Genomic DNA, 17,691 nt, shown 5'->3' with positions numbered 1-17,691 from the left:
GAATGAAAACTCCATTTGTGTTACTGCTAGAACGGTCTGTGGGGGCGCTGTTGCTAATGAAGGTACAGCACTGAAGTTGTTTTTTTAATGTGTCCGGATGTGTGCAAGGTTTGAGGGAAAAAAAAAATATGCAAAGCATCCATATTTCATACAAGTGGTCTTGCTGATGTTTTAAGTTCTGAGCAGCAGCCTGTTTGCTTTGATGCACTAATTTCAGCATAGTAGATAGTGAAAATGAATAAAGCAGAAGTACAACAGAAGTTATGGAATTTTAGGTTTATTTATTTTCAAGGAAGAACTAAGACAAAAGTTAAAACCATTACGAACATACATTTCAGTCATTATCTTATGTTCTTAATGATCTCTGAAATGAAAATCACAATGAAATAAGACAAAATATACCACTGAGACAAAATAAACAAGAAATATTGCACTTAATTTCTAAAACATACCATATTTCCATTAAAGGTTATTCCTGACAGAGTCAAGAGTTTAGCTTTAACACTGGACTACACGGAAGGCCAAGCGTTAGACGATAGTTTTGACCAACCACAAAAAGAAACACTTTTCTTTTTGTGTTTAAGCTTATTCTTTCATTAGTAGCCAATTTTGGTTCGATTTTAAACTATAAAACACAACAGAGAAGCGGATCATTTTCTTATAATCATCTCTTCAGTTTTTTGGATGACCCATTTCTCTAAGGTGTGCTACAGCTATTGTTCCCATAATAATTGAGAGGAGAGGATCTGTATAAGATCGTTTGTCTGAAAAACAAACACTGAATGCCCAACAGTATTCAACAGAACCAATAAATGAAAACCGAAACCCATTCAAATCAAAAGTGGCGTGATCAATGCTCGCTTTGAAGGACTTCCTGGTTTTCCCTTTTTGTCCTTTTAAACTAAACCACAATCTGTAGGACTAAAAGGATAACAAATAGGATGTTAAGAATGTTAAGATCAGTTCTTCATCAAGGCCACTATGTTAAGACCACTTTACTTTGCTCCAAAAACTGCTGATTCATAACCCCCCCCAACCCCAACCCCCAACCCCATAACCTATAACACATACTGTGTATGCACACAAATTCTGACTAATTCTATAAATCCATACACTACTTCAACTATTTATGTTGCTAAATAGTTGAATGACAAGATTCCTCCAGACCTCAACCAGACATGAGCAGATTGATGGTTTCAATTCAGTAAAAAAGTGCTTAAATGTAGGCCAAGCATGATCAGAGCCTAAACTACTTCTGTAGTCGAATGAGTTTTAAAAACAAATGTACAACTCATTTCAACTGGATTCGGATATCTCTGGATAGGATCCAGAGTCCTCGTTTGCTTTACAACTTGGCTTTTTAAGCATTTGTGCCATTCTTTGGGTCATATCTGGCTTCACCAGTCTGAAGAAACATTACGTCAAATGTAAGTCTGCCGGTGCAGCAGGACAAAAAGGGAATGTTGTAAGTCTTTGAAAGCTGCCTTGCATCTTTGTGCATATCTCTTCTCTTTATTGAATCGGTTTTTCAATATTGAATCTGAATTTCCTTCTATAGTCTCCTTCCTTGAACTGAAACAGTGCAATTGAAACATAATCTACACCATTTTTGTTTTCATCATTTGGCAAGTGAGATCACCTGAGACTGAGTGCTTTTTTTTCAGGCAGTGCAATCTCGAAGCCTGCACCGCTACACACTACAAACAGAAAGGCAACTAACTCTTCAGGCATCCTGCCCAGACCCCACCCTGTTTTATCTCTCTGCTCCGATCACACACATGAACACCAAGTCCCGGACTTTTGCTCCTCTACCAAACAACACGTGCAGCAAATTTAACACCAAGCAAACCACGTTTGGCTTAAAGGCATTCTACATTTAGAACCAAAAATAAAAGTCCATTTGAACATGAAAAAATAAAGCAAAAGCCACACTTGGGTTATGAGTTGGTGAGGCAACGTTGCAAAAGCTTTCAGACAGCATGTTACCAAGAGCAGATTATCGACTGAGGAAACACAATCAATGAAAACTACAGACCTCAAAAGAGCTTAAACAAGATCAGTGCATTATGTCAGTCCATTCAGTCAGTTATTCCTCAGAATCTGTTCTTTGTGTTGTTTGTAATTTGTGCGGCTCAAGCGAAACTGTTATAAGCCTATAATCTCTTAGTCCAAGAGGCCGAAAACTGAAATAAAACAATCAGTGATTTTAAAACTCAAGTGAGGAAAACAAACGTGCAAACAGAAATCAAAAACTGAGGCAAGAGAATGACGCATTTCTCTCAGATGTACTGCGAATGGCTGCGGTCGTAGTGTTTTCTTGCATTTCTCTTCAGATCTCGGACAAGGTCTGCATGTTCTTTGTCAACATTTTCTTGAAAAGCATGAGAAAAGTGACTACTTTGACAAAGCTCTGCAGGCTTAGTCCGGTGGGGCATGTCCCATCCATGGGGGGGGCCGAATCTCTGGGTCGGGTAATTTGCCAGTGACTTCCTGCACCCTTACGTATGGATTTCTCCATGGAGGTTTTGTTTTCTCTTGGTGGTGACAGCAAAGCGAACAATCGCTGTCATCGGGAGATAAACAAAAGTGAAAGCTCCTAAAGCCCAACTGCTTTGGACTCATTCCATGCATTTCTCAACGTGATGGGCAGGTGTCGAGTCTCTGCTCCGCGGTCGATGTGGCTTGATCTGGATGTGGATCAATCTGATGGAGACGGGAACAGAAAAACAGCTGCCGTGAGTCGAAAGCATGTAAACATGGCTGAAAGCTGCCTCCTGAGAGAAATATCAACATTTTACCCATCAAAAACACTGAAAGCTTACCTCAGAGTAGGGTGGAGGGGGTCGGAAGCGGAACTCCTGGATGTAGGCCAATATTGGGGCTTCAAAGTTCTCCCGTCCTGACGACACTTCCAGACAGCTCTGCCTCTGGTCTTCTGTGACCACCTCTGCATAGGCTGGAGGAGCTGCATAGAGAAAAAGTAAATGTTAATACTGTCACTATGCCAACCATGATATCTATTTCTTCTCTGCGCACAATGTTATCTCCACTTCCTCTTTTGGTGTCTTATTTAAAGGAACACTAAGCAACAAGTTCTTTCTCTGTAATCTGAGAAAATTCAGATTTAAATCACATGAATTCCATATATACCGAATCCTGACTCTTATTATATTGCAAACATGCCTCAAAACAGAAAAGTTCCTTACCTTCAGGCCTCTCAGGGAGGGCCATGCCTAACCAGCTCATGGTCATGCTGCACTGACTGCTCACAGAAGACGTACGGCTACCAAAGGGATGGAGGGGGATGGTGCCAATCACCAGGGGCAGGTTCAAAGACAGGTTCATGGCTCCTGGGATATCTACATACACCTGCAGATAATAATATTGGGAATTTAGGTTAAACATTTCACAAATAGTGCACCTTGATTTGTAAATATGACCATCCGGTTGTTAAGTCTGACGTCATGCGTCACCATTTCCAGGTCCAAATGCTTCTTTGTATCCAAAAAGCAAACAAGTGGTGCTTATATACACTCATGGTGTGCAGTACTACCAATAAAAAAAAAATCATGATCCTAACCTTTATCTCCATACCAAAATTTCTGTTGGCCAGACAGTGATTTATCTTTTTTGAATTGATAAAGTACTGGTGTCCAGGACACTGTGAGCTCAGAGACTGTAATGTAAACCGTCAGGTTTTAGAGCGCTAGGCTCATAAACGGCTAAATGGAATAGAGACTTGGACACTGAAATGGTATTTGATGAGTTATGATTTAACAAGGATCCTGCTTTAAAAAAGTAGGGATGACCCAATCATTGTGCCAGAGTATTTTCAATCACTTTAGATCAAAAGCTTCTGCTGAAAGGCAAGAAACTAAAGAATTTGAAGGAGGCAAAAAATATAACAGCATTATTTATGTATTCACAGCCTATCAACAATGTATCTTCAGAACTGAGTGATGAACTGAAATAGTAAACTCTAATATTAGGATATGAGCAATGACAGATTAGTTTATGGGGTTAATAGGCCATTAACACTCAATGGCCTGAATTTCATCAGATATTTTAGGCTGATCTTCTTATCAGTATGTGCTGGGAGTACTTGGCATAATCTTCTTATCATTCATGGTGCTGCATGTGTGGAAGAGCAAGATGGGCTTTCAAGGAACTGATCCTTTAGCTGCTTGAAATTGACATTTAAAAGCTCTGAAATTACTTATATACATTTTAAGCTATAGAAAATGCCAGCACTTGATCGCTAATCACCTAAAATCTAAAATCAATACAAACTAAAAAAGCACTTGACATACCATGAGTGAGTACTCCACTCTAATGATACTGCAGTCGAGGATGGAGGGTGATACAGGAGGAATTTTCAACATTTTTCCGTTCCATGTCTCCGTCTTGCCAGAAGAAAGCGACTCCCCTCGGATGTTGGCCACCAATTGCTTGATCTCCTTCATCTTCCCTTTGGCAAAGAAGGTCTGCGTTTGGTAAATGGCAGCCTTTGGCACAACCATACGCGAGGAGCAGTTTTCAATTTCTGCAAAGATCTGAATGGACTCTCCTGTGTGAAGAAATGATGCATTGTTAATGGTACCAAAAAGTATCAAGGGGCATCATGTAGGGCTGCAACAATTAATCGATAAAATCACTAATGAAAATAATCAACTAATTTCATTAACGATTAAATATGGCAGTCAAGTCACTTTACAGTAGTGAATAACATATTTCTATGGACAAAATGCATCTGGAAAACAGCACAGGATGCAGAGCTGTTCTAAACATGAGAATGCGTAGTATTAAGCGCTTCAAACTAAAGCTTATAGTTTAATGCACCTTGCCATGTCATGTGCTTTGACGGATGAGCGTCAAATAGGAGCACAATAATTCAGACTAAAATATACATTATTATAAAATATTTGCTCATATTAGTAGTAATTGTAGTTTTAATGAGAGTAGCAGTAAATTGACTATTGTAATGGAGTACAAATATGTTCAGATGAGTGAATGCGTTCCTCCTACCTCGTGCCAGGTAACCTTTTTTGTTTTTCTTTATTATCATTTTTAATTTAGTGATTTTAAGTTCTGCTTTTAAATGGTAAGCAATCCATTTATATTTTAACCCCCTTTTTTGCACATTGTTTAATTGCACATAGCTTACATAGATACATTAACTATAGGCCTATTTGTTTCTATTGTCTTCAGATTGCACATTGTTTGAAGGACAACATTGGGCAGTATGTGGTATAACAATTTTGTTTTTTTTAATTGAAATTATTAATTTTTCAAATATTTTTTCATTTTTGGATTAATCAAATAAATAATTGACAGAATAATTGAAATTAATCGTTAGCTGCAGCCCTAGTATCATGTAAAAATACAGTGGGGTCCAAATGTCTAGTGAAAATATTAACTGTCAGAAGATTTACCTGGAGTATAACCCTTCCGTTCAATTTTGGCACTTAAGGAGATTGGACCTGAGGTGCAAAACCAGCAGCATAGCGTCTTTTCTTTAGTTCCTGCCTGGGGAGACTGTGCAAAGCAGAATAACAAAACTTTAGAATGCAAGAACTTTTAATGGTTAATCTTCACCATTGCATTGATGAATCAGGAACGAATAGAGGGATGCAAATGATGCAAACACTCACCAGCAGGAGAGGAGTGTTGATGTCGATGTGTTCAAAGACAGTGAACTCTTTCTTGGTCTTCATGGGCAGAAGCCATGGCCTGTGCAGCTCAGCCTTCACCCAGTAGCGCACACTGCCATGCTTCCCTTCGAACGAGGTAGCCAGAGGTCTGCATGTGCATGACACAAAGAAAATAAAAATTCTAACATACAGTACAGATGAATATTATAAGGTTCGGTGCCACATCTGATCAAAACTCACGTTTGTGGAAGCTCAAAGCTGAATGCATACTCATGTCTTCCTGAATGAATAGTGGTGAGTCCCTCCTCAGAGTTATCATCATCTGAAACAGAAGAGAATAATATTCCAAATATACCTTACCTGCCAAAGCATTGATCATCTTCTTGTTTGTTACATGATCTAATTTATTCAAACACATATGCATACTTCTGCTAAATGCTTAAATGTAAACATAAGCACACTTCATAAACCCCAGCAAATCATATGCATCACTATTAAATTTTACCCATGAATTATGAGTGTAATCACATGTATAATCATTGCACTTGAGACACAGGTGTATTCAGATTCAGTATTTATTCTGAATGGGATAAATACTCGTAAGATCCACTGCAGTTCAAATGAAACATAAGGTAAATGTGAAACAAAATTCCAATTTTAAATAATGTTTGTGTAACACACCAAAAAGCACCGGTGGCTTTCGTTTAGCCAGCTCAGCACTCCATTCAGCTTAGCGGAGCTATGGTAAACAAGCACGGAGCTGTCAATCAAGGGCAGACTCCAGCAAGAGAAGACCGGCCTAAACCGGAGCCAACTGCTTCACTGTGCAGGAGCGCTCATTACGTATTCAGTGTGCGGCGGCGGGCGCGAGCGCGCGTACACACAGTGCCCGGACTACGCGTGTGCTGCGGCGTGGACCTCAGGAGTGTTCTCCCATTCAGCAAAACACGTGCGAGAAATATGACCCAAAAAAATAAATTAAAAAACACCAGCAATCACAAACGACAGAAAACCGACCAGTTTCCATATAATTCGACCTTTATTGTAACCAATCAATCATACATACAGAAAAGCAAATTAGAACAATTAAACACGTTATTTAGATTAGAACTTTACAGAAGAATGGATTTCTTTGAAATTACAATACGCATGCAATTAACAAAGCCATAACATGCACTACTTGATTTATATACAAAGGGTTTCAACATTCAAACATTGACTAGCACATTCTGTACCAGAAGCCAGCTCAGGTTAACAAAAACTTTACAACAGAATAGCGACCGAATATGGAAAGGTTATTATACAATTTTGGTGTATTCTTGAGGTCACATTCCCCCCTGGGTAAAGCAAAGTTTCACACTTGCAATTTAGTAACCCTGTGTTTTGAAGTTCTGCTTAGTGCCAAATGTACAGTATGGAACAATGCAGCAGCAGAACGTTACATCAAGTTGTTTGGCAAAAGACGACCAATGAACTGCCTCATTAAATATTCTGAACAGTTGCAGAAACTGTGGAACGTGCTGAGAGAAAACTGAAAATGTCGAACAGCTAACGGCGTTAACTGGAGTTAAAAAGAGACGGTTGTTTTCCATTTTTGCAAACGTTTTAGGTGGCTTAAACAGCCAGAGTGACAAACTCGCAGTTATCAGAGCTGCATTCGTCAAATACAAGTTTTCGACCTCATAAATATGCAAATGAGGGTTTATAAATATACAGTGTGAAACCAGATTACCCAGGAATATGATTACTCTGGCCAATTTCAAGTATGAAGAGTCCAATAGTTCATGCAGAGAGGTTGTCAGTCAGCATTGACATTTTATAGAATAATGGACCACTGAATGCATTTAAATTGAATAGCCACTACTGTATATGTGCAAGGTTGCATACTACAGCCACTGGTGCAAAGTTGCTGTTTTTCTCACTTTCCGCAAAAGCATGATGTCATAGAAGACACGTTGGCGCCTCCACCAATCAGAGACAAGAACGGCTAGACACTGCATCAAAACAGGATTGAACCGCTTCTAACAATGGGTGGAAACTTAAGACATTATGCCGAAAGATCTGTCATTACGCTGATATTATATAAAATTTATGGTCGTTTTTTTTCCAAAAGAAATGTATAGTGGTAGAGCACCGAAGACGAATCTCGTTTTTCATAAGGCTGTAGCATGAGATGAGCAAACTGTGTGGCCACCATTCATTCATTCAAGCTGTCACTGACACCTGAAAGAATGTTGAAGTGTAGTCCAGAATAACAAAATAAATGTGCTGAATATCACGTATTTAGGCGCTCTAAATGGGATAGTGAAAATTAAGCGTCCATGTTTTTTGCCAAATCATTATTTTTTGAATGGCTGATGAGTGTAATGTTCCATGTATGGTGTATTATTTTCCATTAATAAGCCAATCAAACCCAACAAATGAATGCATAAAACAATCGATAAAGAAAAGAAAGATATATGCATGTACAGTATGCTGCCTACAGATCCACCGGTCAACAAGTACTGTGCAGCATCCAAAGTATGTCATGTCATCCTGGACCACTGAGCATCCCACCAGTACTTTCAACTGCTCTTTACTGAACAAATCTACACTGAGAGCATGTTTGATCTGCATTCTTACCTCTTTCATGGCCAATAAGGATGTCTCTATGATTCAGATATTCCACTTCTTCTGTATAATTTTGAGTGTAGGCAGTGTTGGATCCAGCATTTCGTGATTCTGTCCAACGAACTTTTGCGAATCCTTTTGCATGTATTTTAAGTGACTTTACACGAATCTCCCCGGTGACTTCAATAATAACTCTTCCTGAGACGGAGTCCCCACTTGAGAAAACAGGGACATTGCTGTCATTTAGACAGTCGTAGCTTACAATGAAGCTCTTTACCTTTCCTAGCACCATGGTGGCAAGAAAATAAAATGTACAAAGTTTTGTAGACAAAAAAAATCACACGGCAAAGTCTATGAAAATAATCTCTTATGAAAAAAAGCGAGAGTTAACACTGGATAGTGTCATTGAGATGCGAGAGCTGAATAACAGCAAAAGATGCTGTTATCGCGTCTCGGTGAAGGCTTGATGGTCTGCAATGAAAGACAGCGAAATTTCGCCACCGGCTCACTTTAAGCGCTGCTCTTGTGAAAAACAAGTTAGTGCGCATGCGCGTACCTCTTATCCGTCCCCCTTCTTCCGCTTTTTGTGCAGTTCTTTGACCGGGACTCAGGAGACAAATAACAGCGAACAGCTGAGCAGTGTATTAAAAGAATACGTGGAAGTCTAAACGTTTTTCACACGTTTAGGTAGAGCTCCACATTAATATTTGAACAGTTTGGTTATAGAGTAACATGTTATAGTCTGATAAGTGAATTTAGCTCTGTTTACTCAATGGTACGCACAACAGGAACATAAAATACCTTAGACAATTTGTTATTTTCCAACATATTATGACTTAATGCAATTGTTTTTATCCGAAATATTGATTTTACTTCAAATTTTACCGCTTGCCTCTGAATGCAGAAAATCAGATATTGATAAAGACATTTACCTGGAGGTCAGTGGCATTTTCACGGCATGCTGCCATGCTGTTTAGATAAAGAAGGTGAATTGATGCCAATTGGTACCAGCTTTAAACCATAATATATGTCAACTGAGTTTGCGTTTTTAATATTTATTTCCAGATATTGGGCCAAGCCACACAGGAATGCCTATCCTTCCCCCACATTTTTATTTTATATTTCTGTATTCTTAAAAGCACTTGAGTAAACTTTGTGCAACTACTCATTTCCATGGAATACAAGCTTCAGTATCGCCTTTGTGAAGGTGGCATAAGGAGAAAAAGCATAAATAAAACTGACATCATTATTATAGATGAGGTTGATTTTCATAATTTCACTTGCAGATTTATCTGCCGTGTAGACCTACAGTACATGTTGGTTCAAGCTGTGAAAACTGATGCTCCACCCTGCGGCTGCAGAAACTCTTGCTTTCTTCTGTGTCTTGCTTTAATCGCTTGTGTGTCTGCTGCCCTCTAGTGGTTTGTTGGAGAACAGTAATTCGAAACCAATTTGCCCCAAAAAGTTATAAACAATAGCCTCTAGTTATAATTTTCCTGGTTGGAGCTGAATTATATTGTTTGCATTAACTTATTTGTTTTTCTAAGAAGATGGTTTCGTTTCAGTGTGACTTATATAGTGAAGTCACATATAACAAATACAGGTTCCTGAGAAAAGTAACTTGCTAAAATGTTAACGTTAAACATTTTAGAAACTTTAGCAACTAACATTAATGTTCATGATAAGTAGACTAAAAGTGTCTTTAGACAGAAAATGTTTGCCTGGTGTTGGGCAACACAACACAATTTTCAAAAATGAACTGCAATAAACTAGAAGACATTGTTGAAATGGTCAGTAGAGAAAAGTAAACATGGGTTGGGCTGATCTGTCAGAGACTGTTGACATCAAGGAATTTTACTTTGTGTGCAAGTGTGTTGGGGGATGAGGATGTATGATCAAAATCTCATTTGAATTTACCTATGCATGGTGAAATATATGCATAATCACAACAGAACTAAAATGTAAGACATTTTGAGTTTATTCAGAGTTTAGTATCTTTTTTTTTTTTTTTTTTTTTTACTATATAGACTTTATATTTGAGACAGATTTTTGTTGTTGTTGTTGTTGTTTTGAAGTAGGGTGTTAAAGTATTTGATTCCTAGAGATTTGTGTGTATGTTGAGATTCTAATAATAAATCCAATAACAAACTCAGGAGATAACAACCAAATCAAATACAAACAATACCAGACAATACACTAATGAAACTAGGGGCTTACAGATAGAGTAATCAATAGAAAACAGAACAGATGTGTGGGACTAATTAACAACCAAGAAAACTAACTAGGGAACACAGGCAAACTCAGGTAGATGAGAACAGGGAAAACAGAACCAAAACACACTATGCATGTGACAATAACTTAGTAAAGAAACTCATGCAAATATGTAAAAGTTTTTAGCAATTACAGTTCATAGATCATTTTTATCATGAACCGGAGGTAAAAAAGTGAAAATTTAGAACTAAAAAAGCTGCAATATGTTCTAAAAAGAACAGCATGCAGTACTATCAGATTCAGCTAAATAAGTTGAAGTGATTAGGGATGAAGTTTTTTTTTTTTTTTTTTTTTTTTTTTTAACAAACTACAGCTACATTCCCTGTAAAATAAAGAAAAGTCCTAGTTTATAAAGCACATTGATAGACACTGAGCTTAAATCACACAGATAAAACCATGAAGTTATAATTGACACATCATAAGTGGTAGTCAAAAGTTGGTGAAGGAGACCAATAAGACTAATTTGGAGTGGATTCTTTAGTGCTTTGATTTGGATCATAAACTGGTACAGATAGAGCCGGATGGAATCTGGCATTTGGATCTGGATAAACCTCTGCAGCAGCTCCTGGATGGGGTAGAGCTGTAGGGTCATACAGATTGGGGTAAAGTTCTGCATATGGAGGTGGTTGTTCACTAGGACAGAGCACAAGGTTAGGCTGAGGTGTCGGATATGGCTGGAATACTCCAGGTGGGCCTTGACAGGGAGGACATTGTTGGTCAGCTGGAAGAATAACCACAGGAAATTTGACTGCTGGATCTGAGGCTAAAGACACATCCAGATAGACCTGAAAGACAATCAGGGACAGAATAGTTTAAGAGAACTGTGACACTATGTGTTGAAGTTACAAAGGAGAGAAAACAAATAATTTATTTATTTTTGCTTTACTCTTTGTTAGAAAATCTTGTCTATGCTGTTAAATCAATGTTGTTATAGACTCTTTTAGCACAGAAATTAAAAAGCATTTGAGAAATTTGTGAAAATTAAGGAATAGTTGCCTAATTTCTTTCATTTACTCGCCATTATGTTTCAAACCTGTATTACTTTCTTTCTTCTGCAGAACACAAAATAGGGTATTCTAAAATTTAAAAAATGTTTAAACTGTTTTAAAATATCTTCTTTAGTGTTCCAAAGAAGAAAGAAAGTCGTACAGGTTTGAAATGACATGAGGGCGAGTACATTTTAATTTTGGGGTGAACTGTCACTTTAAATATGGCAATACTAAAGAAGATGAAGTAGCACCTTGAGTTCATACTGCACTTTTATAATTCTGCAGTTTTCAAAGGTGACAGTCAGGTCACGTGGAAGGTTCATGTCCACTATGAATTTTGTCTTTTCTCCAGATGGGATGCGATCTTTAGTTTTTTTGACTATAACCTTAAATCCTTCATTAGTGCTCCCTTCAGCCTTGAACGTCTGTTGCTGCATGAGGCTGTACTTTAGCTTGACGTCACGAGATGAAGAGTTGTCAACATCAACAGAAACTCTGATTGTTTCACCTGCAGCGATGTAAGGAATTATAAGGATTTAGAGACAACATTTATCAATAATGGGGAAAAAAAGACAAAATGACTATAGCTGGGTTTTCCATCCAAGTCGTAAATTGAATGTATGTAAAACCTATTTGCAGATAAAACAGTGTTTCCATTCAGTGTGTTCAGGAGAACAAAGCAGTCACATTCAGAGAAACTGGAGTCAAATATCAATGGGAATGGAAGTCAAAAAAAATTGTTGTTAGCCTTTCACTTCAGTATTTCAGAATGACTATTTTTAGAGATTTAAGATACTATGCAGTAGTGCTAGTTGATGCCCATGTCTTCTTACCTAATAAAAAGTGTACCCTCAAGTGACCGTATAGGTCCGTATATGTTTTTATGCAAATTTGGGAAATTTTATTTGCATTTGTTGTTTACATCCAGGATTTTTATGCAATATCTCAAAATGTGCATAAAAATATGTTGATGGAAACCCGTCTATTGGCATTACAGGCTAGTTTAGGTGTTTGAGAGCTACACAGGTGATCACCTTGCATATAGCCAGTTTTGTCTGTTGTTACTGTCATTGACATTTTTCCTGAGCCAAAAAGTTTAATCTTCTTTTCTTCTGTGCCAGATAGTGGTTGCTGTATAACAACATATTGAAATGAGTAAACTAAAATCACATTAAATTTCCTCTGAGCTCTAGGTCAAAGCAAATGGTTTAAATCACAATTCTGATGATAGTATAAGCAGTTACATAATCTCTCTATTTATCAATAGATGAGTGCCAAAGAGTCAAACATGTTATTATAATTCATACCAGTAAATTATCATTGATCCCATCATTCTTGGGCACAAAGGTTAATTCTGTACATGTAGTAAATGTTGGCTTCCATGGCCTCTTCAGCTTTACGGTCATGATGTATTTAACCAAGCCATAATATCCTTTAAAAGATGGAGGCATATTTCTGAAATGAAGGTAAAATAAAAATATTTAGGTTCTCACAAATGACTGACAAGCATTATAGTGCATAATATGGTCGTGTGCATTAGCAAAAAGTATATATATACTTGGGGGGGTGTTTTGAAAAGTTTTTTTTTTTTTTTTGTCTTTTTCCCCCTTTGAAAATAAATCACAACCCACAGTGGAGCTATATACTATTTTTTGGCAACTGTTACAGAAACATTTTTACAAAAAAATCTTTTGATTTAACCTTAAGTTTTGAAGTATTAGATAGCTTCGATATTTGCACCTGTATTTACAATGACACTAATAATTCTTAATTTCTGATAGGAATGCAAAATCAATCGGTAGTTAATAGAATAACGAGACGCAAACCTCCACGTTCAGTTGCGTTTGCTCCCATTTATTTTTGATTGCAGTGCATACACATACAAACTTTTAGTCCAAAAGTGTGCACATTTGGAAATACACGAAGAAAGAATAGAAGCAGGGCCATACGTAGGGTTTCATAATTACCGAGGTCACAAAATGTAGTTTGCTAGGGAGGTTTGGGGGCATGCTCCCCTGAGAAAATTTAGATTTCCCTGGTGTACATATGTGCATTTTTAAGACGTTTTAAGGCCAACAAATTGGATAACAATAACTTTAAAACCATGTCAACAAATACATACATGCATGCACAGTTTTGAGGCAGCTTAATCGCATGTTTGGTAATTTCATGACTCCATTTACAACAGAACAATGACGGTGCATGCTCGTAGTTTCTTTTTCTTGTTATATATATATATATATATATATATATATATATATATATAACCAAAAGTTTTGGGACGTCTGCCTTTACATGCACATGAACTTTAATGACATCCCATTCTTAATCCGTAGGGTTTAATATGGACTTGGCCCACCCTTTGCAGCTATTACAGCTTCAACACTTCTGGGAAGGCTTTCCATAAGGTTTAGGAGTGTGTTTATGGGAATTTTTGACCATTCTTCTAGAAGCGCATTTGTGAGGTCAGGCAGTGATGTTGGCGAGAAGGCCTGGCTCGCAGTCTCCGCTCTAATTCATCCCAAAGGTGTTCTATCGGGTTGAGGTCAGGACTCTGTGCAGGCCAGTCAAGTTCCTCCACACCAAACTCCATGTCTTTATGGACCTTGCTTTGTGCACTGGTGCGCAGTCATGTTGGAACAGGAAGGGGCCATCCCCAAACTGTTCCCACAAAGTTGGGAGCATGAAATTGTCCAAAATGTCTTGGTATGCTGAAGCATTAAGAGTTCCTTTCACTGGAACTAAGGGGCCAAGCCCAACCCCTGAAAAACAACCCCCCACCATAATCCCCCCTCCACCAAACTTCAGGCAAGTACCGTTCTCCTGGCAACCACCAAACCCAGACTCGTCCATCGGATTGCAGACAGAGAAGTGTGATTCGTCACTCCAGAGAACACGTCTCCACTGCTCTAGAGTCCAGAGGCGGCGTGCTTTACACCACTGCATCCAACGCTTTGCATTGCACTTGGTGATGTAAGGCTTGGATGCAGCTGCTCGGCCATGAGACCCATTCCATGAAGCTCTCTACACACTGTTCTTGAGCTAATCTGAAGGCCACACGAAGTTTGGAGGTCTGTAGCTATTGACTCTGCAGAAAGTTGGTGACTTCTTCGCACTGTGCACCTCAGCATGCGCTGACCCCGCTCTGTGATTTTACGTGGCCTACCACTTCGTGGCTGAGTTCCTGTTGTTCCCAAATGTTTCCACTTTGTTATGATACCACTAACAGTTGACCGTGGAATATTTAGTAGTGAGGAAATTTCATGAATGGACTTATTGCACAGGTGGTAACCTATCACGGTACCACACTTCAATTCACTCAGCTCCTCAGAGCGACCCATTCTTTCACAAATGTTTGTAGAAGCAGTCTGCATGCCTGGAACACCTGAATTCAATTATTTGGAGGGGCAAGCCATTTTGGTATCAAGCCATTTTGGCAAAGATGATGATGCCTTCGGTGCAGAGACTGAAGCTTGATGATCAATGGACTTTCCTTAAGCTTGGTTCAGGGATTGTCGTAGAATGTTCTTCAGTGGCCTGTACAGTCTTCAGATTGAAATCTCATTGAAAATTTTTGGTGGAATTTGTAGAAAGCAGACACAATGTTCCGTTCCCTACTCTCGGGAATCCATGGTAACATAAGTAACTCTTGCTTATTCACCCATTTGTTCTTTATATTGTGTTTATGGACTGTTAATCACACCTGCCAAACATTGTTATTTTTTCACTGTGCACATATTTACAAAAAAAAGAACAACTACCATTGGAATACCACTGAAGATTGTATTTTATCACCTACTGTTGAGGCAGCTGAAATCTGAATGGAAAAACATGACTTCCTGGTCTAATCACTGGTCCATCTGAGAAACATAATTGTTTGTATGGGTTAAAGCAGAGCTGTGTTCCTCTTTCAACAAGCATAATTAGTCTACTGTCAGCAAACAAGCTTTTCAGGTTTCAGGCAACATTTTATGTAATTTATTTTTATGTAATTTATTTAATTTTATGTAATTTATTTATTAGTGCAATGTATAAATGAAAACCCATCACTTACAAGTCTCTCCACTTACAAGAGTGGTATTCTTTTCACTTTTTCCTGTAGACATCACAGTAAGAAATACAAGTAGTCAGTATTTCCCAATCTTATTACAGAACATCCAGATCCACACACACACACACACGCGCGCGCGCGTCTGGTTCGCTATCTTTGTGGGGGCTTTCCATATATGTAATGGTTTTTATACTGTACAAACTGTATATTCTATCGCCTTACACTAACACTACCCCTATACCTACCCATCACAGAAAACTTTCTGCATTTTAAAAAAAAAAAAATTCTGTATGATTTATACCAATTTAGGTCCAAATTTAGGTCCCCACGATGATCCCCATGAGTCAGTGTGCATTCAGGTTGAAATCCCCTCCGGGATAGAAAAACAAGGACGGACAAACACACACGGGCACACACACACACCTACACACACACACAACAACTACTTCTTTTTTCTTTTCCAAGCATGAGCTGTCCCTAATTTGACTTGTAAATTCACATCACTGTAAAAAGTAATACGCTATATCTACTCCATAAAATTTTGGCAACAGATTACAAGCAATATTATTAATTCAATTCAACAAATAGAATAGAGTTAGAATTAATCAAATTAATCCCTTAAATGTCAACCATTTAAAATGAGTAAAATTTATGTAAAATTTAAACAAAAATATCTGAATAACAGACAGTGTCAAAGATGAATTACGAACTCTTTATTTTTTATTGCCAACATTGAAGACACCTGATGATGATAAGCAGAATCACTGAAGGAAAGAGAAACACAAGAATTAACAGAAGTTTAGATGTTGATGTTGATTCTTGTGTCATGTTGATTTTATTGAAAATGTTTGGTCACTATTATGGTGATCAGTGTTTTATTTAGTTGGGCAGTTTGACGCTTTGCTTTTTATGTCAGTTTGTGGTTTTTGTAATGGTGTTTGCTAATTTTACACATTTTAAATGGTTGACTTTTAATATGTTGAATTTAATTAATAATATTGCTTGTAATCTGTTGCTACAATTTTATTGAGTATTTATAGCGTATTACTTTTTACAGTGTATGAGCATTTATTTTGCATATGTCCTGTCGTAGTACATGTGTGTATTATTTAATTATATAAAAATATAGTAAACTACTCAATAATCATTTATTATTTTGTGCAACTTACCTTTTTTCGAGCTCTCTTGAATGAAGTATTGCTTTAGTTTGAAGTATCTCTCATGGTCGCTGTAGGTTTTTCGGTCATCGTCTGATCCTTCAGTCCAGCTCACGTTCGCGTCTCCCGTCAGCTTCACAAAAAAACGATCCACCTTTATTTCTTTGGTCACTTCCAAAACAACTCGCCCCTCTACAATGTCCCCACTAGTAAAAATATTGCTTTTGTTAATGGGGTCGTATTGGATAATAAGCTCTTTGATGGATCTTGACAATTTATGTATGTATGTATATACATTATAGCTACACATTTTATTCTGCATGTATGTACACTAGCTACACAGCACACGGGCTCTTCTCGTTCTCGTAGTTGAAGAGGGACTGACATTCTTTTGACATAAAGCACGGGTTGAGGGCGTGACGCTTCCTCCAATTGCCTGGTTAGTAATTAGATTGCATAACTATATCCTACACAGGGTTTTGTTATGTTCAGTGCAGTCTGATTTATTTATTTTAAATTGAAGATAGAACAAATAAAGGACATAGCATAGCATAAAATAGTGCAATAGAAAGTGTGACAATAATTGGTAACAGGGGATCCGAAAATTAGCTCATAAAATTTTAAACATGTTAATGACTTTTTGTTTTTTAACAATTTTAGAGAAGACATAAAACAATCAAATCCCACTATAAACACTTTAAACAATGGGGATGAATTTGAGCATTTTTGTTTATAAAATTTTGCCAGCAATATAAATATATATTATAGTCAGGCATAATTTTGCATTTGCGTCATTGTTTTGTAATGGGGCAAACTAAGGGGTGTTTTTTATCTGCTCTTGACTACTTATTTGGTTAGGAGATCACAGATCACCTGAGGGTGTCCCGCTCGGCTGTTCAATTAAATGAATATACTTAAAGCAAAATTACTATAAAACAAAAGCATCACCTTTATTAAATACA

At 37.6% G+C, this 17,691-nt stretch overlaps 2 protein-coding genes across 2 annotated transcripts; both read right to left on the bottom strand.

The window, feature by feature from the left end:
* Positions 1-261: 261 nt before the first annotated feature.
* arrdc3a (arrestin domain containing 3a) lies at positions 262-8,756 on the bottom strand. The gene is made up of 8 exons (XM_051895478.1): positions 8,274-8,756; positions 5,892-5,973; positions 5,652-5,799; positions 5,433-5,535; positions 4,311-4,567; positions 3,207-3,369; positions 2,823-2,965; positions 262-2,703 (listed from the first exon to the last, which is right to left on the bottom strand). Exons 1-8 carry the CDS (start codon positions 8,551-8,553, stop codon positions 2,635-2,637), a joined length of 1,245 nt encoding a protein of 414 aa, XP_051751438.1. The 5' UTR covers positions 8,554-8,756; the 3' UTR covers positions 262-2,634.
* Positions 8,757-10,223: 1,467 nt separating this feature from the next.
* LOC127513577 (arrestin domain-containing protein 3-like) lies at positions 10,224-17,089 on the bottom strand. The gene is made up of 7 exons (XM_051895479.1): positions 16,742-17,089; positions 15,576-15,617; positions 15,321-15,381; positions 12,829-12,976; positions 12,556-12,652; positions 11,773-12,029; positions 10,224-11,317 (listed from the first exon to the last, which is right to left on the bottom strand). Exons 1-7 carry the CDS (start codon positions 17,049-17,051, stop codon positions 10,991-10,993), a joined length of 1,242 nt encoding a protein of 413 aa, XP_051751439.1. The 5' UTR covers positions 17,052-17,089; the 3' UTR covers positions 10,224-10,990.
* Between the last annotated feature and the right edge of the window lie 602 nt (positions 17,090-17,691).

Source organism: Ctenopharyngodon idella, chromosome 5, assembly GCF_019924925.1.
Source record: "Ctenopharyngodon idella isolate HZGC_01 chromosome 5, HZGC01, whole genome shotgun sequence".
NCBI lineage: Eukaryota > Metazoa > Chordata > Actinopteri > Cypriniformes > Xenocyprididae > Ctenopharyngodon > Ctenopharyngodon idella.
The sequence above is the reverse complement of the archived record's forward strand: the minus strand, read 5'-3'. Positions and strand labels throughout refer to the sequence as shown.